The 24,328-nt window shown below is 42.2% G+C and overlaps 1 protein-coding gene across 3 annotated transcripts in view; it reads right to left on the bottom strand.

Annotated features, from left to right (window-relative positions):
• RASA3 (RAS p21 protein activator 3) overlaps positions 1–24,328 on the bottom strand; it is a 176,886-nt gene that overhangs the window by 61,365 nt on the left and 91,193 nt on the right. For 2 of the 3 annotated variants that reach the window (XM_031605145.2, XM_031605144.2), the window contains exon 4: positions 9,602–9,696. In XM_031605145.2, the coding sequence (XP_031461005.1) occupies positions 9,602–9,696 (95 nt within the window). Of the gene's footprint in view, positions 1–9,601; positions 9,697–12,132; positions 24,290–24,328 lie in introns of those variants that run through there. The other variant, XR_016460798.1, reaches the window with a different exon arrangement.

Genomic DNA, 24,328 nt, shown 5'->3' with positions numbered 1-24,328 from the left:
TGATGGTCACCCATCAGTTCTCAGTAGTCTACGTTTGCTGCAGACTTTTCACCTCTAAGGTGAGAGCATGTGTGCATGGAAGTTTTCAAAGCTTTATCCTACATGGGGATCCTTATTCCACTACAGCTCAATTGTATCAGCTCTGCAGCTCAGCTCAACCCTGCTCATTGCTCTGAAGTACGGGAAGAGGGACAGGGACCAGACTTTGGCTCTTCACTCTTCCTCCTGCTGGTACAGAATGGCTGCAAGCAGTATCACTCCAGCTCTGAAAGATGAAGAAGGGAAGAGATGGAACAGGAATGGGTGGTGGGAGAGGGCTAGGCAAAGCAGATGACATGGACTGGCCCATGGCCAATACCAGCATCTCATTATTTTGGAATATCATAAATTGAGGATTGTAATATCCCCTGTGACATTGGTTTACTTTCCCTTGCTACAGGAAAATCACTGTTAGGCATTTCACTGAAAGCAGTCTGCAGAAAGGAGCCTTGGAAAAACTTGCTTTTGCACAGAGAACATTGGAAACAATGGGATGAGCTGTACTGTTGCTGTATCTGTCTTTCCAAATTTTGTTTCAGGCAAAAGTAACTAAATCCAATCTATTTTGACACCCTCTTGGGCAGCTTTCTGAGATGTCATTTTCTGGCACTGGTAAAGCTTAGAAACAAACAATAAAATCTACCCAATTTCTAAGGGCTCATTAAATGCTGTCTGTGAGGTAATGGGAGAAGAAAGAGTAAGGGTGCAGTTTGTGCTTTCAGTAAATCCAGCTCTGCAGTACGAAGAGCAGCCCCATCTAAGGTCACAACACACTGGCATGCCTGGGTCAGAAGGGTGAGCTTGTCTGTTTCTGCCTACATCTGCTGCTGTAAAAACTTCTCCTTCCTTTAGCAGAGGACAGCTGGGAAAGGTATAAGGGTCAGGCTCCAGATCACCTCAGATGGGTTGCTGGACCATGGTGCTGCACACAAAGATCTGGAACAAAATCCAGTCTGTTATTGATGAAAGTATAACAGATCAAATGAACACTGAATGGATTTGTAACTGCAATGCAGAGCAGAACTGATGTCTGCTCAGTCTCTATATGTGCTAACTAACAAATGCAAGCATGTCACAACCACTCAGTAACTGAAAAGCACCTTCACATGGCACAGTGTTAACCCTTACAATTTTCTAAAGGAAGAACACTTGAATATGACTAAAAATCTTGTAACTTGTCAGCCCTGAAATTTGTCGTGTCCCTCCCAAATACTTTGATATGATAAATGATGTCATTATCAGGCATCTGCTTTTTTTCCTCAAACTGTGCTCTGCAGGTGGAGAATCCAGGTATGTTTTTTCAAACAATGCAAACTTATTATTCATCAGTAGGTGCTCTGTACCACATGCCATGTTTCTTGGCTAGCTTTTGAGAAGTAACAGAGCAAAACCAGATAGGCTGTCTTGCCTGTCTGTGCTGGTAGGTCAGAACTCAGTGCTCTCACATCCTCATGGGAGGAAGTCTTGTCACCATTGTGGTTTCACCCTGATGGGCAGCTAAATCCCACCACATCATTCTCTTACTCCCCCTCCTCAAAAGAATGAGGAGAGAAAATATAAAAGAAGCTAAGGTTTGGGACAAGGACAGAGAGGTTGCTCACCAATTACCACCACAGGCAAAACAGAATCACTACAAGGAGATAAAGATATTTTATTTTCTATTCCTAACAGACTAGAGCAGTGAGAACTGTAAGCAGATTAAAAACACGTTCCCCCTATCCAACCTCTTCTGTCTCCTCCCCTCAAGCAGTACAGAAGAAAAAAGAAAGAAAGGCAGCTATCAGTCCATAACACTGCCTCAGCCCATAACACTGTCTCTGCCACTGCTCCATGATCACTCTGTCCCTGCTCCACAAGGGCTTCCCACAGTGCCATCCCTCCTGAGCTGATCCCCATGGGCTTCCCACAGGCTGCAGCTCTCCCACCACTGCTACAACACGGTTCCATACCACAGGGTCTACCCTTAAGGCACTGCTTCACATAGGTCCCCATGGGCAGAGCTCCCCCAGCCCTCTTGCCCCACTGTGGACCCCTCTCCAAGGGGTGCAGCTCCAAGCTCAGGACTACTCCTGCAGGGCTATGGGCTGTACCTCCTCCAGGCCTCTCTATGGGCTGTACCTCCTCTGGGCCTCATCCACTGCTGTCCCATGGGCTCCTCCATGGCTGCATATGTAGATCTGCTCTGCGTGGTGCCCGTAGGCTGTGGGGGGACAGCCTGCTCCTCCAAGGGCTTCTCCTGGGCTGCAGGAGCTTCCGCTCCATGCCTAGAGCATCTTCTGCCCTCCCTCTTGCACAAACCTTGGTGCCCGCAGGGCCATTTCTCTCACATTTCTCACTCCTCTCCCAGCTGCTGTAGAAAAGCAGTTTTCCCTTCCTTACTCTGCTTTCCCAGAGCACACCCAGCATTGCTCGTGGCTCAGTTCTGGCAGTGGTGGGTCCCTTTGCAGCAGCTGGAGTTGGCTGTGACAGCCATGGGGCACTGCTGGGATCTGCTCACAGCTACCAAACCCCTAACATGTAAACTCAATACAGCAACAAAGCAGGATCAGGTTAATAAATATTCCTTTTTATTAACACAGACATTCTTATGAAACATTTAAACACCGGTAAACACAGCTCTCTGAAATAATTATACTGGTAGGCATGCAGCTTTGAGAATCTTCCCATTTTATCAAAACAGAGATTTCACATCTTTTCAAAACAACTGAAAGAGGGGAAACCTAAAACCCACTGTTCATTAAAAAAGGAGGGTAACACCCATTTATTTCCTGCCTGTGGTGGAAAGCCGATACCAAATCTGGAAGCAGCTTCTTCTTTTTAGATTTGCATACAGTCACGCTTACAGTGGGGTTGCACAAAATGTGTCGGTGACTCATCTTCATGCTAGAAGAATTTAAATACCTACACAAACACTGTTAATTTCAAAGTTGGACAATAGGCATGCAACGTTCTCAAGCATTCGACAGAGCAGACATTTCTATCAGTCACAGAAGTGCTGTCCTAATGCAGTTGCTCCTAAAGACAATTTGCTTAACCCCATTTATCTTCAAGAAAAGTAACAATTAACATTGGAACCATTCAAGTTCAGTACAGTTTGCTCTCTGCATATATAAATTAATGCTTTTTATAGAACAGGAAACAGACAGACACAGGGAAAGACCATGGCAACTTCCACAATATTATGAAAGTAGGGCAAAAGAAAGTAACAGTAACACATCCCAAGCTTCCTCTGATGATCTGGGATCAACTTTTTCAAATGTCAAACAGGACTGAATTTAGTAGAGCTAATTCAAAAGCTTGTGGTGAAACCCTGGCTCTGCTGAAGTAATGGCAAGCCTCCCACCCTGGCAAGGCCAGGATTTCATTCATGAAGCATGGATGCATGGAATACAGATGCTGCTCTCAATGGGAAGGTGCTGACAAAGGAGTAGTTTTTCTGAGTTTTTCTGAGCAGCACACAGTGCCCTGAATGTATTCTTCCAGCTAAAATACAGCAAGCCTTTCAGAGCAAGTAGTGATTTTCAGCAACAAAAGTAATTTCCAGAGATTTCTACCTACAGAAGGATTATATATGTACTCTTCAATTAGGCTTATATGCAATGTTTTCCACCCATGATGTACAGCCCGCTGACTGATGCTTATATTGTTCCACACTCAAGAACAGGCACAGTTAAACAGAACGAAAGGCTTGGATAAGCAAAATGCTAATGTAGCAGCCAAAGAAAGGACTTTGGGTGTCTGAAGAAATTATTTCTTAACATCACTACATTTTTCACACAAGGTCTTGAATACAGAAGGTTAAAACGAGAGACAATTTGCTTCCTCAGTGTTGGTTTTCTGCCTCTTACATACTTTTAATAACTCAGTAGATATATTTCAGACACATCAAAGCTCTTATGAGAAGGAAAGGGAAATGAGCAATTTTCAAGTTTTCATGTCAGGTTTTACTTGTATTTTTCTTTTTAGGTCCTCTTCTAATTTTACATTTACATGCCTTGAGCATGACTGGCTTTGAAAAAACACTCTGTCATTTAATACTGAGAACTCTGTTGTAAGAGAACATGAGCATTTTACATTTGTCACTGCTGTGGAGGAAGCAACTCAAAGAACACTTGAAAATGGGATCTTTTTAAAGCAGGAGCCTGCATAGGAAAACATGTCAGAATGCAACTCTCCTTGTATTTCTCTCCCTCTTACATATACAGACTACATTGTTTGGAACACACTAGTGCATTCTGATATTAGTCGGAATGTCTCTGGTTCTTATCATACAAACATATCATAGAGTGGCTTAGGTTGGAAGGGACCTCAAAGATCATCTATCTACTTCCAACCCAACTGCCACGGGCAGGGTAATCATTTCACTGATTACATATGCACAAAGGGTATTTGGGTTGTAGAGTTCAAGCTTCACAAAATAGATTTAACTATGAAGGGCTGAAGTTACCATGGGAAAAAAAAAAAAAGAAAACTGCTAAGAGACCTTTTCTGGTTTTGAAAGGTCAGATGTGCACTTGGGATCAGACTCTACTGAGAGCATATGGACCACTGGGAGAACCTGTCATCTACTGCCCCAGGCAAATAGTGAATCAGTTATTGTCAAGTTAACTTCTGCATGTGGAGGAAAGGCAATCATTTACGGATCAGGAGACATGTACACACAGCAGCACAGCAAATTTTTGCTTCCAGTTATCAAAATGCATGAGAATGAGAAAATGGCAAGTCCTGAAAGACAAATGGCTAGTAGAGACATTTCCTAAGGAAAGTGTGCAAGACCATGCTTTTACTGAGTGCAAATAGCTTATCAACTTCTGTCCTCTGCTGCTAATCCTTCCACCCTCAGCTGAGACATTGGTTTAATTATTGCAATGAGATAGAATATTAATGTTCTCAGTAATAGTCCAAGTTCTGCTTTACTTTCTACTGAAACTGGGCTCCATCAAAAGAGGGGTGGCCAGCAGGGACAGGGAGGTGATTGTTCCCCTCCACTCTGCTCTTGTGAGGCCCCATCTGGAGTACTGTGTCCAGGTCTGGAGCCCCCAGTACAAGAAAGACAGGGAGCTGTTGGAGAGGGTCCAGAGGAGGGCCACAAAGATGATCAGGGGACTGGAGCACCTCCCCTACAAAGACAGGCTGAGGGAGCTGGGCTTGTTCAGCCTGGAGAAAAGAAGGCTGTGGGGTGACCTCATTGCAGCCTTTCAGTATCTAAAGGGAGCCTACAAACAGGAGGGGAATCAACCCTTTGAAAGGGTTGATAATGGCAGGACAAGGGGAAATGGTTTTAAGTTGAGAGAGAGGAGATTTAGGTTGGATGTCAGGGGGAAGTTCTTTACAGAGAGAGTGGTGAGGTGCTGGAACAGGCTGCCCAGAAAGGTTGTGGATGCCCCATCCCTGGAGATGTTCAAGGCCAGGTTGGATGGGGCCCTGGGCAGCCTGGTCTAGTATTAAATGGGGAGGTTGGTGGCCCTGCATGTGGCAGGGGGGTTGGAGTTTCATGATCCTTAAGGTCCCTTCCAACCCTGGCCATTCTGTGATTCTGAAACATTCAAGCATGTGTACTGTGAGACACACATTTAGCTCTAGGCACTGCAGTGCCCCACTGAGGAGCTAGCAGGCTCCATGAGAAGATGTGAATTCATATTCATGCGACAAACAATTATAATTTTGGTTAAGTTTAATAATCTTTTCACAGAGCAGCTTAAACTTAAACTCCCTAAAGCACAATAGTCTTATCATGCAGGTTATATCTGAACTGCAGTTGGAGTATGTACTAATAGGACTGCAGAAGGAAATACAATATGATATTAAAAAGCTATAAGAAGCTAAACGAGCTAGTAAGCTGTAGGGCACCAATTTGCCACTAGAATAAAAACCTGTTGATCTCAAAAGGCAATTACTGTCCATTGCTGAAATACACACCACTTTGTTCTGAGGCTGCTGCTAGATACCTTTTCTCAAAAGAAGGGAAATTCAGGTGCATCTGACTATGCTGCCCACACTGAACTAGCTAGTTTGCTGACAACATGGTGAATGTTGAAACAAAGGATGAACCAAAGCCACAAAAGACATATGGGTTGGTAATGCCCAATCTCCACCTGTGGACTGAGTTGCTGCAGAGCATCTCTACCACTTGGCATGGGACTGTGCAGCACACTGAACAGCAGCACTGTAAGACAACCTGCCTTTCATCTGCTCTTTGCCCAGATGGACAATGCCCACTTTTTTCCTTCAAGATGAGATGCAGAACTTAGATATGCCTTCCTGTCAAGCAAGGAATGGATGTGGCATTAAAGCATCTGCCAGCAGTGCTCATAACTGTGTAGACTGATGATTAAGCAGTCCTATTGTCAGTAACATTCTCATCTACCATAAAGTTTATCAGTTGTAGCTTGACTCCTGTCAATACAAAACATCTTTGTAAGTCAGTAGGAATTAGCAGAGTTGGAAAACCATAAGACTGATCACAAAGCCCCAAGCTAAATATCTCAGCAACTATGTCTGATGCTGTTATACATTATAACCGACATTTTGATTACAGCATCAGAATAACTGAAGCAGTAGATTCTGAGACAAAATTGTGGGAAGAATAACAGAGAATTGTTAAGGTTGGAAAAGACCACTAAGATCATCAACACCATCACCACCATGTCCACTAACCATGTCCTGTAGTGCCATATCCACATGGTTCTTGAACATTTCCACAATCACAGTGACTCTTAAAAAATGCACTCCACTTCCATCAACAGTGAAATTCAACACTGCTATTCATTTCCATTTGCAAAAAAAGAAAGTGATTTTCCTATCAGATGTCAATCCCTATGTATGAAAACAGAGAGAAGTATTTCCGTTTCAAAATTTGTATCACTTCCATAACTCACAGAAGTGAAGTCCAAACCACATCAATAACAAAATTTTCATTATGCACACTGCAGATAGCCAGCTAAAAATACCAGTTTTACATCAGAAATGCTGTTATCTACAATTTCAAGTCAATCCTTCCATTCTCAAAAATAAGGCTGAACGTGTCCCAGTACAGGGCATCTGAGAATCAAGACACTCAAGATCATTAATATTTCATTAATACTTTAATAATCCACTGATTCTAAGCTGGTTTGCAATTTCTGATTCTCTTGTTTGATATGCTTAGAATCTGGATATTTTGAGGCTTGGAAAACAACAATTCTATGCAAACACCTAGTTTTTTTCATATCATGGCCCAGTGATTAGAGAGAATTAGAAACCAGTCTTTTTGTTTTGTTTTGTTTATTTTAAATTCATCACTATGACTTGTATGACCTCAAGCAGGTCACACTCTCATTGACACTTAGTTCTGACTCTATTCAGTGTGTGGGAGTGACAGTAGCTTGCCTCAATGCAGTGCTCTGATGCATAACTAAATAGCCATAAAGTGCTCTATGACATGGAAAATAGTATTAAGGCCACTGACTGACTAAAAGAGAAGTAAGATTCAGGCAACTTCCTGGCACATTTCAGTGTTTATCCACTAGATATGTGGCCAATGGGGATAACTGCTAGAATGATAAACCTACAATTGCCATACTAAAATAACTTTCTGATTATTAGTATTAGTATGAGTCATCACAAGTGTTAATCACCTAAAATGCCTTAAATGATTTTCCTTAAAATGGGAGAAAAACTGAGTAGCATTGCATACTTAACATTACAAACACTCTTTTCTCTTATGTTTAGGAAAAGATTGTATACTGACATACCACAAGTATAAAAAAACACAAACAAAAATACTCAATCATTTGGCTATCTTCCCATACATAAGAATTTCTACAAAATATTTACAAATTTGCTCCCACTGTTTCAGAAAGCACAAAGCCCTCATATAGGCTACTTAATATAAAGACTGTGGAAAAATTAAGTAAACGGATAAAACCATCAGAATGCTATTCATTTTTAAACTAGTTGTAATAAATGTTGATACAGAATGCAGAAATTACTTTTAACCCTTGGGCTCTTGTAAAGAAACAGTGGAAGTGATAAACTGTGCAATTAAGAACAGGCAATATGCTTTCCAGCAAACATATGTTCTTCTTCTCTCCAAAAACTGACTGCAAGCATTTCAGTTCACAGTCTTACCTATGCTGTCCTAGAAAGTACCCTGGGTCTAAAAAGATTCCTCAAACTCATTCTGCATAAACATTACACCAAAATAAACTATGCAGAAGATTATCCAAGTATCAGTGTTTTTCAACTGATACATTATAAAGGAAAAGTTTTTGTATCCAGCAGGAAATAAACACTAAACCTATTGTTCTAAAGTCACTGTCACAAGAGGCTTTGGGGTAAGAAGAAAGGGAGGCAAGGGTAAATGAAATAGACTTCAATGTTAAAAGGCTATTAAAAGCCTTTCCATCACCATCAGCATCGAAATGTGGCATTAAAGAGGATCAATATTCTACAAGAGAATGTTACAAACTGAACAGGCTGTTATGAGGCTTTCTTTGCATCATGTGTACAACAGTTTATGATCTGTCACTCCAAATAAACAGAAAACCTATCCTTGAATATGTTACTGCATATGCTTCACTATATATAACCACATCACATATTGCAATGATTTGCAGTATGTCATTTTTTGACCTAGTATGGGCAGACCAGTGTGCAAAACTGAAAAGCCATTATATTATTTCTCACCCTAGCACACACTTACCTAAGCAGCATTTCCCATTAAATTTACTGGAGATTGTTGCACAGATCAGACAACATCTGAGCTCCTAAGTTGAACACTGTGGTTCAAAAGTGGGTTTGGTTTTTATTGTTTTGTTGTTGTTGTTTTTAAATAGGAAAGAAAAGAAAAGAGTAAAGTAACTGAATTATATACACTTAATGTTCTGCTACAGCATTTTAATTTCTTGTTTTGTTATTCACAAGACCTAACACTGTAGCAGAACTCAGAAACTTTTACGACGAAAAAAGGAGTTGTTGTTTTGTGCACCAGTGTCTACAAGTACCAAACTGCACGTAGAGGTAGAGGTAGAAGTAGAAGCAGAGGTAAAGCGATATCATCAGCACTCCAACAGCTTGGAGCACGGCCCAGAAATCTGGCAAGGAATAGGTTTTTTTTGTTTTATGCTGTTTGTGTTTTTTTGTTTTGTCTGAGGTGTACTTGTTGCCATTCCTGTGACAACCCGCCCATATAATCCTTTAAGATAGTATCTGTGCAGGTACTATCTTCAAGCTGGCTCAACTCCCCAAGGAATCAACAGTTACAACAGTTACTTATAAAGTTTTTGAAGTTATTTGATACCCAGCAGATAACCACGCTCTTCCTTGTATTAGTAATCCTGGTAGTTCACTAAGTTTTAATCATTTCTGTGAGCAGAATCCTGGCCCCATTGACTTAAGCACACTCATAATTTGGTCTATGCACAGACACCCCACACAAGCTGCAAATACCAATGAGACACAGACCATACTAATAAGCAATACTTCTCTTTTGCAGTGATGCAACACCTGTCCTTGAGCCATGGAACCTATGAAACTATTACATGGACCTGTTATTAACACTCCTTTGTCAAGGTCATCTCACCTGTACTTCTGAGTCGGCATCAACATGCTGGAGTTGAAACCAGGTGTCTCTGTTATGATACTTCTGCAGATCTTCTTTCTGAATGGCTACCTTTCCTGTAAATAAAACAAACCAGAAGCACAGTTTAAGATACGCTATAACTCCACTAAAGTACATTTCCATCAAAAACAGGTTTAAAACACTGATTAATGGACTACTCAAAAAATGCTTCAGAACAAGGAAAGACTTCTTTAGGGCATTTTTTTTTTAAGCACAATGCATAATTCTTTCTGATTAACATTTTTTTCCACTTCATATTGTGAAAGACTTCAAAATTCATAACATCATACTCACACACAGATGAAGCACTGTGTTGTGTGGATGGGTTTTTACAAGCACGCTTGCAGTAAAAATATTACTACTTTGACATGACAATTAAACGTGTGGTGGAAAAAGATCAAAAATGGTTGGAGGTTGATGGGGAAGGTGTTTGAGATTTTTGATGCAGATGCCTGCAAGAATCCCAAAATAAAGTTCCAAGCGTGTGGTTAATGAAAACAACAATTTACTATGTTTTCATAGGAGAAGTGCAGCAACTAGAGACGCCAAATCATGGCTGACTCCCAGATCTGCATGTGAGGCCCAGTCAGTTTGCCACCCTAAGCAGTAAAAGATGTACTAACTGCACCTACTCCAGCCTTGCAGGACTCATATCCCACAGCCCAGGGCCACCCAAGTACTACCACTCATGCACTAATTCTAACTGTTGAGAGAGAAAACACAGTGGAGCTTTTCCCAACACCTTCTTCAACCTTCCTTACTGCCACCCAATTTGCTTTTTTGGAGGTTATGGCAACAGAAGCCAGTTCCATGCAGTGAACTAATGTATATGCAAGCTAGGGCCTAACAGATATGTAAAGCTGGAACTTTCATCTTGTCCAGCCTCTCAGGCATTATGTAAAGCATTGTCAGAGGAATAACAAAACTTTTTCTAAGCCTCTTTCTTTGTATATACAAAGCGGAGCATGGCATGCCTGAGAATTATGTGCCCCTCTGGAAGCAGCTTTGGGTTGGGTGCTGCATACTCGGTGCCTGAGGAACCATGTTCAAAATGAAAGAATCCAGGACAGCAACAGATGCTCATAGGGATCAAGAAAGCCACTTTTTGGCAGCGTGGTTTGGTAGCATCTGACATGGTTTCTGCTCTCGCTTCCACAAAGCTTCTGCCCCACTTCTCCCACACCTTGCTTCCTCTGCCCCCACCATGCTCCTCCCTTTCTCATCCTTTGCAGATTACCAGATCCATCTCCTAGTAAGCTTTACACTAGAGATTACCAAAGCAGATTAAGTGCACCGCAAATGCAGGACTAGTGATTGAAATTACTTAGAAAAACAGTAAATTATACAAATCTACAAAGCAATATGGCAGAAAGGTTAAGCGTGAAATGTGCTGAAGAGAAGCCATGAAGGTACATTGCTGAGAACCTCTGTACTGATGGCTGTGTATTTTCAGAGCTATTGCTTGTATTCTCTAACTACAGCAGTATATGTGTAACCTAGTTTCTCTAAAACACTTGGTCAGAGGAATATGTTTAAAGGCATGACTTTCCAATAATTGCTGTGGACTTTATCTGAGATTGTTTACTTTCAGTGCTTGCTAACCTTGCCATACTCTTCAGTCTCTTGCAGAAATCCCTCACCTGACTGTAGGGTAACACACACTTCACAGATGTGTGTTGCCAGTATCTTTCGATCACTTTCACCCCATCTCAACTCCCAGAAGGACACTCCTTGTGGAAAGCTCACGGATTATTTCAGCAATATCAGCACCAGTACAGAGCTGAAAAGGTGTGACTACCGTCTCCTCTTTTAGTATGGGCTCCCTGAATTCGGCACAGCAAAGCCAACCCATGCAGGTACAACCGCATGATCAGCAGGTAGGCAGCACAGCAATCTGTGCCTCCAGCTCCAAGAGGGTTAACGTGGCAGCACAACTGTTTTGATTAGGAAAATGAAGAGGACTGTTTGCTCTGCACACAACCAATTCTTATTAACGAGTGAAGCTTATTGGCCAGGCTGGATGGAATCCAGAGCTTTTCACTGTATACCAAGTGATCCACAAAGAAGAAAAATCTAGTGGGAAAATGTGTGTGTGTGTTGGTGGGGGTTGGTGGAGAGTAAAGAAAGGACCTATACTTCAGCTAGTCTAAACATACATAAAAGTATATTACTGACAGGGTGGATCATTTAACCTGCCCTATTTAACAGTTCTATGTACAGCAGCAGCCTACAGAATGTCTATTAGTAACTCCCAGTCTGTAGGGACCATGTCCACCCGCCTACCTAAGCCATGCTTTGGCACCACAAGGCTCTCTAAGGCCCAGTGCCAGCACTAAGGACAGTTGGGTCTCACCCCCACTCGCTATGGCCTTGCTTGGTCTCTAGTTGGCCAACGCAGCAGCCCAAACAACTTCTGGGCTCAGAAGAACTGGGTTAACTCTAGGTGAGCAAGCACAAGCTGTTGGCATTTGCAGTGATACCACATTACTTACCTTTACTAAAGGCCTGTGGTTCTTCTTGAAGATAAATCTGACGCCAGAAGTCCAAAAGGTTTACTGCCACTCACTTAGAGGACTTTTTCTCTTTGAGATTCCTCAGCCTTGCTCCCAAACTTAACCCTATTGCACAGCACTCCTTCTCAAAACCTGGGCTGCTGCCAGACATCAGTGACAGACTCCAAATCTTGTCTCTGAGGCAACCCATCATTTATGCTGGTTTCCTCAGAGCCACCCAGGGCTGCAGAAAGCCTGCCTGTGTTAGCTCATGCTTTTAGACACTGCATGGGAGGAGGCAGGAGACAGAAGAGCATGCTGAGTGATATTTAGTCACTTTAGTTACAAGGTTTTAAAAGTAAATAATCTTCTCAACCAACAGAGATTAGGTAAAAGCATTCTTCTAATCTGAAATAATTCATTTCCCATGTCCAATATTCATCAGAACTTCAGGGTGGAGGTGCATGGGGCCATCCACACACTCTTCTGCATGTTCTCTATCTACATGGCAATCACTTTTCTATATTCCCCAAATTCACACAACAAATCTTCACTGGAATGTTTAAATCGTAAGCCTTGCATTCAAAACAAAGATGTGACATTCCACACTTGATGCCCTCCTGGGAATCACTTCAGCAGAAAAAACAAAGCACCAGCAACCTGTTCTTCCAAACACACACCAGCACGTGGTGAATGAAGGCACTACTCAGGGCCTTTATAGTCCTAAGGGTGCAAAGACCCTTCCTTTCACTGCCATGCACTTTTGTCCTTGCAGCATGCCAGATTTAAATTGCTGAGGAAACCAATTCAACTTCAAAAACACCAAACAACAAAAATAAACATACAGGAGGAAGAGAAGGTAGGAACAAATAAGTTTCAGGGATCATGTGTGGGCTGACACATAGATCATTTCAACTGACCTGCTTGACAACTCAAGGCATATTGACACAGTGGGAAGACAGGTGGTGGGAGAAAGTTAGTGGCAAAAATATGCAGCAGAGATAGGTACAGATTTATGGCCTCACCCCCTGAGAAAGCATTGTGAGCACAGTGCACCTTCCATGGCTGTCCCTCATTGGAGTTCCAAATGGTCTTCCCAGGCAAGTCAATGCCTTTGCCTTTTCTACTGGCAGGCCAATAGCTTGCCCTTGCACATCTCTGGGCTTCATTAAGAGCTTAGCATTTCCATACTAAGATTAGTGTGGAGTTTGAAACTCAGCTCCAGCACTCTCCATCCAGTCATAGCAACTTTCTATTCTCCATTAACATTGTCTGTAGCATTGTTCATTATATATATTATATATAATTTATAGCAAAGGCTTAGGCCTGAGTCACATCTTAAGAGGTACCAAATGACTAATGAATTCAATCTTCTCTAAGGTCTGAATAGAGACTACTTCACCTCCTATGTCCAGCAATAACAGGCAGCAAGAGGTCATGGGGGCCAGTTCAGAAGTTGCTTTCTGCTAAGTACACAGACGCATTGTATCACTGAATTCATTTAAAATAATTGATCTGAGGGTGCACAAGGAGAATCACTTTCATTGGCTGGGAAGACTAAGGACAAATCAGAATTGATTTTAATCAGTATTTTAGGCTGTGAAAGGCTTCCATAACCTTGAAATCTCCAGCCAAAAAGCAGTGTTAACTATTTCAGACTATGTAGAATTTAATAATTATCCTCATAAACGATTATTTGTCATGAAATAAAAAAATCTGTAAGACAAAAAGGGGTAGACGCTTTCACTGCTCAAGAACTCTACACATCTGCTTACCCCTCTCACGACATGGAAAAATATTGATATATAAGTCATCTCTCTAGTTGAGGATTAGAAAGATAATAACAGGAATTAGAGGCAACAGAAGGTCAAAGAGCCTTGGAAGCAGCAGAATGGCTCCTTACCAGCTCCTGTGCTGTGCACCATGAAAAGCAAGTACTACCAGACTACCTGCTACCATTACTAAGAATTAGTGGTGACAATGGCAGGACACTTCCAGCATAGCAGCGGTATAGCCTACAAAGAGGACTGAGGTAGACTATACTCATAACCCCATCTTCATCTGTTTTTTGAATAATTAGTGCAAATATAAGAAGAATTCTGATACCCATTTTTCCCCTTCTTGGGATTTGTCTTAAAGAATAAGGCAGAAAGGAGTAGGCTTGCGATTAAAACATAGCTTCTAACCTTAAAAGAAATAAGGTGCTGCACTGCACAGACTACTCTCTACCATACTCTTCCCTTCACCTCCTTGAAGAACTAGCTGCATAACCAAACTGGGACAAGCTCTCTGCCAACTGCTGTCTGGGTCCTTAAAATGAATCTACATCTGAGCAATGGCTAGTCCATGGCTTATCCCCCTTGAATTGCAGTTGCTGTCATTTGCTTTGCCTCCAGCAGGCGCTCATGCCCCTCAGCATGTTGCTTGAAATGCACAACCAAGTCCACCAGCATGAGCCTCTTCCAGGTACTCCCACCAGCAGTCAATGCTATTGAGTTGTCTTCACAGGTTCAGCCTTATCTTAGTACAAGCAAGACATAAGTTCAACAGAGGCTACTTAACAACTCCTCGTTCTGAGATAAATACTCAAGAAAGCACAGTAAGCCCAGCTCAATCTATTCTAGCTAGAAATATGCTTGTGATGGAAGGATAAATCTAGGATATCTCAAATGCAGGCATTATGAACACTGTCATTGGTAAGAATGAGGGACTGTGTAAAAGGACAGTCCAGGTTCTAAGCTTTGTTTATAATATGCACTTGTAAGGAGTATAAAGGAAAAATGTGCATTTTTGAAAGCTCAATTTTGTTTTCCTGCTTTTATGATCATCTGTTATTCTAGAAGATACTGTGAGTGCACCCCAACAAATTATTCTCTGCAGAAAGTGTTTATTTTAGGCTTTTTACACAACTGTAGAGAATCTTCTGAGGACCAGTTTACAGTTTTCCAAGACTTGTCACTGTGGGACACAGTCATCTGTTTCCTTTATTTCATTAGTAGCTATATTTATACCACACTGAGTAGATATCATTCCCATGTCATCCAACAGTACACCACAGAAACAGAAAACCAAGTTTTGACTTCTGCCTAAGCAGAAGACAAAGAGAACAGTTTTCTACTACAATACTGATCTCTACTTTGTGTTGTATTTGAAGATCTTTCCCTTGCTTATCTATCAAGAAGCATAGGTTAGCAAGAAGATTCTTTTTTAGTTTTCCTTAAAATCCAAAAAAATATTCAAATGATGATGTTTCATTGGCACATTTGGCAACAATTACCCAAAAGCAAGACAGCTTGCTTATAGCAGCAATTCTACAAACACACCTCCTCAGCTTTGGAAGTACTTATTAACAAAGGCACAGTCACCTATAACATGCAAACCTCAAACAATTTTCAGTTCCAGGCTGTTCTTATTCTGTGAGAATGTCTACCAGCTACAATTTGGTTTCATCTAATTTAGCCTAGAGCATCTAAGTTTAATTACCTCTGCAGGCACTTTTTTTTTTTCCTATTGCCTTACTTGCTTTACCTCATATAGTATTAAGCAAGGAAAACAGTTACAGCCTGCCAGAATCCAGAGGCCCCGAGACTTTCAATTTGGTGTGCAGCATACCTAATAACTTCTATAAAAGTGGCTTAGAGCAGTGAGTTGTAGTAAATGTAATTAACAGAATGACTTATTAATCTTCTCTCTGTTAGCCTTCTGCCCCTGCACTGAAGAGCATAGGCATGTGACATCCATGGTTTTTTTTCAGTAAAATTTCACACCCACTAGGACTGCAACCAAACCTTCCCCTCAGTCAGAAGTAACCCAGGCATGTGAAAGAAAGTTCATACTTCCCAGTGCAGTAACAGGGACATGATTTGATCCAGTAAATTTCTTTCGTTTCCTCACAGCTTCACAGTAACTCCATTTTATTCTGTTCAGGATCATTCATTATATAGATGTTAGCAAGTCAGTTACATGCCTTTGTTACCAAAATAAATGAAGTGCTGGGGAGCAGGGAGCTGCTGTTCCTACTTTATGATTTGAAAACCAACCAAAAAAGTATCTAAATTTAAACAGAATTTACCTTTACTTTCAATAGTACATTTCCTACTCAAGGTATCTCAACATTCTACACACATCTATAAGCATACCAAACTTCAGCCATTAACAGTCAAGGCACACATTATCAACAGACACCTTAAGGCTAATTTATCTGCACAGTAACTGTACACTTCACATTTTATCAAGAAAAGACAAATCATATTTTATGTCCTCTGAGATGTGCATTTCTTCTTTATATTTGCATTTCAACTGGTATCCAAAATTCTTCCAAGACACAGTTCTTCCAGATCTGTATTTTTAGCTAACAAAATCCTACATGACTTAGCAAATCACAGAATCACAGAATCACAGAATTGTAGGGGTTGGAAGGGACCTTGAGAGATCATCGAGTCCAACCCCCCTGCCAGAGCAGGTTCCCTACACCAGGTCACACAAGTAGGCATCCAGGCGGGTCTTGAATATCTCCAGAGAAGGAGACTCCACAACCTCCCTGGGCAGCCTGTTCCAGTGTGCCGTCACCCTCACCGTAAAGAAGTTCTTGCGCACATTGGTGCGGAACTTCCTATGCTTCAGTTTTCGGCCATTTCCCCTTGTCCTGTCTCCGCACACTGCTGAAAACAGTCTGGCCTCGCCACTCTGCCCCCCACACGTTAGATATTTATAGACCTGGATCAGGTCTCCTCTCAGTCTTCTCTTCTCAAGGCTAAACAGACCCAGCTCACTCAGCCTTTCCTCATAGGGGAGATGCTCCAGGCCCTTCACCATCTTTGTGGCCCTCCGTTGGACTCTTTCCAAGAGATCCCTGTCTTTTTTGTACTGGGGAGCCCAGAACTGGACACAGTACTCCAGATGAGGCCTTACCAGGGCAGAGTAGAGGGGGAGGATCACCTCCCTCAACCTGCTGGCCACACTCTTTTTAATGCACTCCAGAATGCCATTGGCCTTTTTGGCCACAAGAGCACACTGCTGGCTCATGGCCAACCTGTTGTCCACCAGGACACCCAGGTCCCTCTCTGCAGAGCTCCTCTTCAGCAGGTCATCCCCCAACCTGTACCGGTGCATGCGATTATTCCTCCCCAGATGCAAGACTCCACACTTGCTTTTGTTAAACCTCATCTGGTTTCTTTCTGCCCAGCTCTGCAGCCTGTCCAGGTCTCGCTGAATGGCAGCACAGCCTTCAGGCGTGTCAGCCAATCCTCCCAACTTCGTATCATCAGCAAACTTGCTGAGGGTGGCCACTATCCCCTCATCAAGGTCATTGATGAAGATGTTGAACAAGACCGGACCCAACACCGACCCCTGGGGAACACCGCTGGTTACAGGTCTCCAACCAGACTCTGCACCGCCAACAACCCTCTGTGCTCTGCCAGTCAGCCAGTTCTCAACCCACCTCACTGTCAACTCATCTATCCCACACTTCCTCAGCTTTGTTATAAGGATGTTGTGGGAGACAGTATCAAATGCCTTGCTGAAATCAAGGTAGACCACATCCACTGCTTTCCCCCCATCCATCCAGCCAGAGACAACGTCATAGAAGGCTATCAGGTTGGTCAAGCACGACCTCCCCCTGGTGAACCCATGCTGACTACCCCTGATAACCTCCTTTTCTTCCAGTTGTCTGGAGATGGAATCCAGCACAAGCTGTTCCATCACTTTTCCAGGGACAGAGGTGAGGCCTGGATCTTCCTTCTTGCCCTTTTTGAAGACCGGAGTGACACTGGTTATCCTCCAGTCCTCAGGCACCTCTGCCGTTCTCCAAGACCTCTCAAAGATGACAGAGAGCGGTTCAGCAATCACCTCTGCCAGTTCCCTCAGCACCTGTGGATGCATCCCATCGGGTCCCATGGATTTATCAACATTAGTGTTGCCCAGGCGCTCTCGGATCACCTCTTCCCTGACTAAAGGGAAGTCTTCCATTACCCAGACCCTTTCACTAACCTCCTGGGTCTCGGATTCCCAAGGGGGAACTTTTTCACTGAAGACAGAAGCAAAGAAGGTATTCAGTATCTCTGCCTTCTCAGCATCCCCCGTTACCAGAATACCCCCGTCACTAATCAGGGGAGCCACATTCTCCCTAGTCTTCCTTTTACTGTTAACACACTTAAAAAAGCCTTTTTTATTATCCTTTATCACCTTTGCCTGGTTCAATTCCAGGCGGGCTTTAGCCTTCCTTGTCGCATCCCTGCAGCCCCTGACAACATTTCTATATTCTTCCCAAGCGGTCAGACCCTTTCTCCACATTTCATGGACCTTCTTTCCTTTGAGTTCGCGCACGAGCTCCTTGCTCATCCACGCAGGTCTCCTGCCACCCTTTCCCGACTTCTTCTTCACAGGGATGCACCGATCCTGAGCTTGGAAGAAGAGCCGTTTAAATGCCAACCAGCTCTCACAGGCCCCCTTACCTTCCAACACCCTGGCCCACGGGATAGCTCCAAGTAGGTCCCGGAAGAGATCAAAGTTGGCTCTCCTAAAGTCCAGGGTAGCAATCCTACTTTTTGCTTTAGTTCTTCCACTCAGTATCTTGAACTCCACCATCTCGTGATCACTACCACCCAAGCTACCCCTGACCTTTACTTCCCTGACAAGCCCTTGTCTATTAGTGAGAATAAGGTCCAGCAACACCTCTCCCCTCGTCGGTTCCTCAACCACCTGCATCAGAAAATTGTCCTCAACACACTGCAGGAACCGTCTGGACTGTGCGTGCCTGGCCTCATTGCTTATCCAGCAAATATCTGGATAATTGAAGTCCCCCATAAGCACCAGCGCCTGGGATCGTGACACTGCTTCCAGTTGCTTATAGAAGACCTCATCAACCTCCTCCTCCTGATCAGGGGGTCTGTAGTACACTCCCACAACAGTGTCAGCCATACCAGCCCGCCCCTTGATTCTCACCCACAAGCTCTCCACTTCTACACCACTCTCCCCCAGGTGGAGTTCAATACATTCTAGCCGCTCTCTCACATAAAGAGCAACTCCACCACCCCGCCTCTCCAGCCGATCTTTCCGAAAAAGCACATAGCCCTCCATGACAACATTCCAGTCATGCGAGCTGTCCCACCACATCTCCGTGATCGCAATGAGATCGTAGCCGTGTGACCGCACGCAGATCTCCAACTCTTCCTGCTTATTTCCCATACTGCGCGCATTAGTGTACAGACACTTAAGGGAAGCAGCATTCCCCTGCCATTCTCTATCCCTTCGAACTCCACCCTCATCACCCATCAAGTTATCTTTTGAACCTCGAACTGCCTGCACAACCTCAGCAGCCCTCATTTTGTCCCCTTTCCCCTTCCTACCTAGTTTAAAGACCTTCCAATGAGCCCCGCAGCTCCCGGACTAGGATCCTTTCACCCCTTGCAGGATCCTTTTACCCCTAATTATCATTAGGGAAACACAAACGTAATAAACAAACATGCAAACTCAAAGATATCTTGTATCTCAACAACCCTCCCATCCTGTATGCCAAAACACTTCAGTATGTTCCACAAACATATCTGCTACACGTGTTCCAGTTTCTGAATATGCCTGCTTCTCCTCGGAAGTTTCTATCAGAGGTTTCAGGGGGTTCTTGTTTTTCATTTTCTTGCCCCCACTCCTTCCGGTTTTGGTAGCTTAAGCATTCTCATCTGTCACACACAGACTCGCATTTTGAATGTCAGAGAACTTATCATCACAAACTTGTACTTCATATTTAAATAAATAAGAACATGCGTACTCTAAGCTCTAGTTACCCTGGAAAGCAGCACTACAGCGTCAAGAGAAAGTGCTAGCAAAATTAAATAGTGATTCAAAAGGAATTTTACTAGTCAGCCATCTTAAAAAATAAAAATAAAAATCACTACTTAACAAATTCTCACCCACTGTAACACGCACATAGACATTCTCTCTCTTTCCCTCTTGAAACCCACTCAAAACCAACCAAACAAACAGTACAAGCAGATGTCTTGTACATACCATATCACACAGGAAACACAGGCAAATTCACAAGCTAAGAAACATCTGAACTTAAAACCAGTCTCCCTAGGTGGAAGAACACAACCCATGATTCCCTTCTTTGAGAAAGTTCACTGCTGGATGAGCATGGGTAACCACATGTTCTTCAGCAGAAATGTCTCACAATACAACAATCAATCTCTGTAATGCAAACAAAGGGCCCCTATTCATAGGATTCAACATTTCAGTGGAGACAAGCTTATTCTAGCATTAAGCTAACCAAACTTTTTCAGTAAAGACTTCTTCCTAACTTCCCTTGCTCAAGTCTCCTCAGCAAAAAGTCTCTTAAGACTAAGCTGAAAATTCAGAGTAGCTCTTTCTTTAAAATACCACACATTCTGATCCTATAAAATAATTCTGTCATCCAAAAAAGCACATCAAAACCTCCACTACTTGGTTTTGCTGCTGATGACTCCTGTTCAATAAATAACCAGAAAATAACCCCATGCAGTTACTTCAAAGCAATGTTCTCCTTACAAAACATTTTCCAATTACAAGCAAAAGTTACAGAATTAATATCAGAAGGTGACAGTAATTCTGGATTTTTCTCCTCTCCAGTGTCTTTCAGATATCTGTAACATTTCCACATATTTGAAATGCTCTTCAAAACTTGCTTATGATAAGGAAGGAGGAGAAAAGATGGAGAAGAGGGAAGCTCAGACTAGAATAGCTTAATATGCACTGTAAAATTTCAGTGTAAATCAGCAACACTGGAATTTTGCCTTTTGGTGCTAGATGAGTAGAGAAAAGCATCAGTCTGCCTACATATGGATTCTGCATACGAATGCATACAAAAAAGAAAAAAAAAACAAGAAAAAAACACAAAAGCAAGTTACACATTGCAGGAACACTACCTCACTTCTCTGAAAAGGTATTAAAAACCAGATTTTTTTGAAAAAATTCTAACCTGATCAATCTTTCAAGAATCCAAAAAAGGTCTGTCTGCATCATCTGCAAGTTTTTCTTTTCACAAGCTGCTCTCAGCAGCTTTCAGAGAAGATTACTCCAGAAGCTCCTGAAGAATTGCCCTCCAGTGTCAGAGCTTGATTATTAAAACAGGAACTAAGGAAACATGGAAAAAAGGAGACAATTTGCACTTCTCTGTTGGCAATTTCATGGGTCTGGCTTGTGTCAAGTGTTCAAAAATCCTTGTTTTGAGAGAAAGTAAAGCCCTTAGCAAGAAAAATACCAGCCCATGGCCTGCCAACTCATGGGCCATTGCAGCTGCAGAAAACCAGTGACACATAGGAGATGAGATGACTTCAACAATGAGAAACCGAAAAGTTGAAAGAAAGGCAGTATTGCTTCCATGTTACAAGAAGAAAACTGGAGATCAGAGAGACCAAAAAGCTTTCCCAAAGCTCACTCAAAAATCATAAGCTGACCTCCTTTCTCCCCAGGATGCATACGCCAGAGCTAACCATTCATTTTCAACTACCTCACCTCCACCCTAATACTTTACCTAATGCTTTTTCTGCAAAGTATATGCGTGTCTGGACACAACTAGGAATTCTTCCTGTGCAAAAGCATTTTCTCAGGAATGGGTAGTTTAAGTTGCTACCACATAGTTCTGAAGAGTAAAACTGACTGGAAGATGCCTGGAAGATGGAATTCTTGCTTCTTAAGGGAAGTGCTATGGGCCCACAGCTTTGTCTGTTACTGTACTGTATTTACTTGGTATTCTCACTAAGGTCTTTCATTGTACTTTTCCTCAGAAACAAACATGAATTTTACCAAAATGGATTTCTGAAAATTAGCAATCCTAGACTGGGTTAGCATACTAAAATAGCAGACATAACTCCGTGCCTCAAGAAGTAAAGTTAGAAGCACCAAGCATCATACTAAGAATTTGTAATTTTCAAATTAAAAGCAAAAGGCATTCTAGTGCTTAGGTAATACGGTCTGCCAGCTGCAAAGCCTCCTACCAAGGGAACCTGGATTTAGGTTATATTTTGAATTTTGAATTTCAGTAAAGCTTTTAATACTATTTCTCACAGTATCCTTCCAAAACATCCAGTGTTATCCAGAGTGTCCAAAGGAGGACTATGGAGAGACTGAAGGGTTTGGAGGGAAAAGACATATGAGGAGAAGCTGAGGCCCCTGGGTGTGCTCAGCACAGAGCAGAGGAGCTGAGGGGAGGCCTGATGGCGGCTGCAGCTCCTCACAGGGAGCGGAGGGGCAGCGCTGAGCTCTGCTCTGTGTGACAGCGACAGGGCCCGAGGGAACGGCATGGAGCTGTCAGGGGAGGGCAGCTGGGGCTCAGGGAAAGGGGCTGCACCACAGGGCGGTGGGCATGGAACGGGATGCCCAGGGCTGTGGGCACAGCCTGAGTGCAGGACTTCACAAAACATTCTGACAGAGCTCTCGGTCACACAGTCTGATTTTTGGGTGGTCCTTGTGGAGTCAGAAGTCGGACTCAATGGTCCTCCTAGGTCCCTTCCTACTCAGGATATTCTACGCTTCTATGAAATTTTGTTTAACTGTCAAGTTTTACTGTGGAAATTCAGCAGAATCTAAACAGCTTGAGAAACAAGGAAGTCCTTAATTCATGACAATCAATACTTGTTTGTGACTGAGGGAAATGCACATTTACTTGTTTTAAACACATTCACGCATCAAGCTAAGAGAAAGTCTCAGTTTAAAGTAAGCTGATTTATCTGAAAATTACAGAACACTTAGCAGTAGATTAACATGTTATACAAAACAAAGAACATCATCTTGTCTGAGAACCTCTTTAATGAAGGTTAATTCAAACAGTTTCCACTAACTTTACTGAGCTTTGAATGAAGCTTTAAAAATCCCTGACATGGGACAGTGAATATCACCAGAAGTCTCACTGTGGTGTAAAATGCAAAATCCACAAAAAGAAGCATGCAAAGCTAAAGCTTTTACTGACTTCTCAAAATCTATGTCTTTGACCAGGCAGGTCAAAGGAAAAAAAAAAAAAAGGAGAAAAAGAAAGAAGAGAATTGCTAGGTTCTATACACAGATGGTCCCAATTAGTGACAAAGAATTCCTTAGTGGGTATGTAAAATGTAAAACAAAAAGAAGCAGCTAGCAACTGCATGACAAACTAGTATAATGTGAAGACATATACAGAGAGATCAGCATCACTACTTCAGGAATATTAACATTACTGCTTTTTATTAGCATTATACACACTATTGCTCAGCATCAGACAATTTCCTCACTAAGAGTTCTGACAAAACATACACACACTACTGATAGCTACAGCCATACTATACTATACTATACTTTTTTTTTTTTTTTTAATGACAGTCAGGCATGACTTCAAAATTACAAATGAGAAACTGAAATGAAAAAGAAAGAAAAAAAACAAAAAAACAAAAAACAAGCAAGCAAAAATGATGCCTCATCCCTGAAGGCTTTCAAGGCCAGGCTGGATGTGGCTCTGGGCAGCCTGGTCTGGTGGTTGGCGACCCTGCACACAGCAGTAGGGTTGAAACTAGATGATCATTGCGGTACTTTTCAATCCATGCCATTCTATGATTCTATGAGAAACAGCTAAAATAACCTTAAATGGAAACTGTTCCTTTCAGAGATAATTATTAAACTTCTAGAGGTTTTTACAAGACCTTTATTACAGAGATAAATTTGGTCTTATCTAGTTTGCTGCATGTGACATGCAAGGCAAATAATATCTGGCAGACACCCTGCCCAAAATAAGCAACAGCTTGCTCTAACAATGCTTATAAAAATCTGTCACCATTGTGCTGCGACTACCTATGACCAGTATCTGTTATTCTCCATCTCATTACCGTGGTCACAGTTTAACAACATTTCATACAGGTAACTATAGTGAGCCCTATGGTACTGAAAACTGAAGACTCAGTACCATTTTAAAAAATTTAGAGTAAAAAATTATACAACATTTAGGTGGTGCTTTATTGATTATTTTGATTAAACAGCAATCTGCTTTTGCTGTCACAACAAACAGCATTTATCTCCCAGCCTTCTCTATGTGTAACATCCAAGACACTTTTGTCATCTGACAAAAAGGAGAATACTGAGCATTACTTACCACTGTCATGGTAAGACATAGCAAGATCCCAACTCTTAAGACTATATATGATCTAATAGTTAGAAGTCCAAGAGAAGCTATAATGAAAATAATAATTTATATGATCACATA

This window comes from Phasianus colchicus, chromosome 1 (assembly GCF_987193195.1).
Source record: "Phasianus colchicus chromosome 1, bPhaCol1.hap1.1, whole genome shotgun sequence".
In the NCBI taxonomy this organism is placed as follows: Eukaryota; Metazoa; Chordata; class Aves; order Galliformes; family Phasianidae; genus Phasianus; species Phasianus colchicus.
This window is presented reverse-complemented; position numbering and strand designations above follow the sequence as displayed.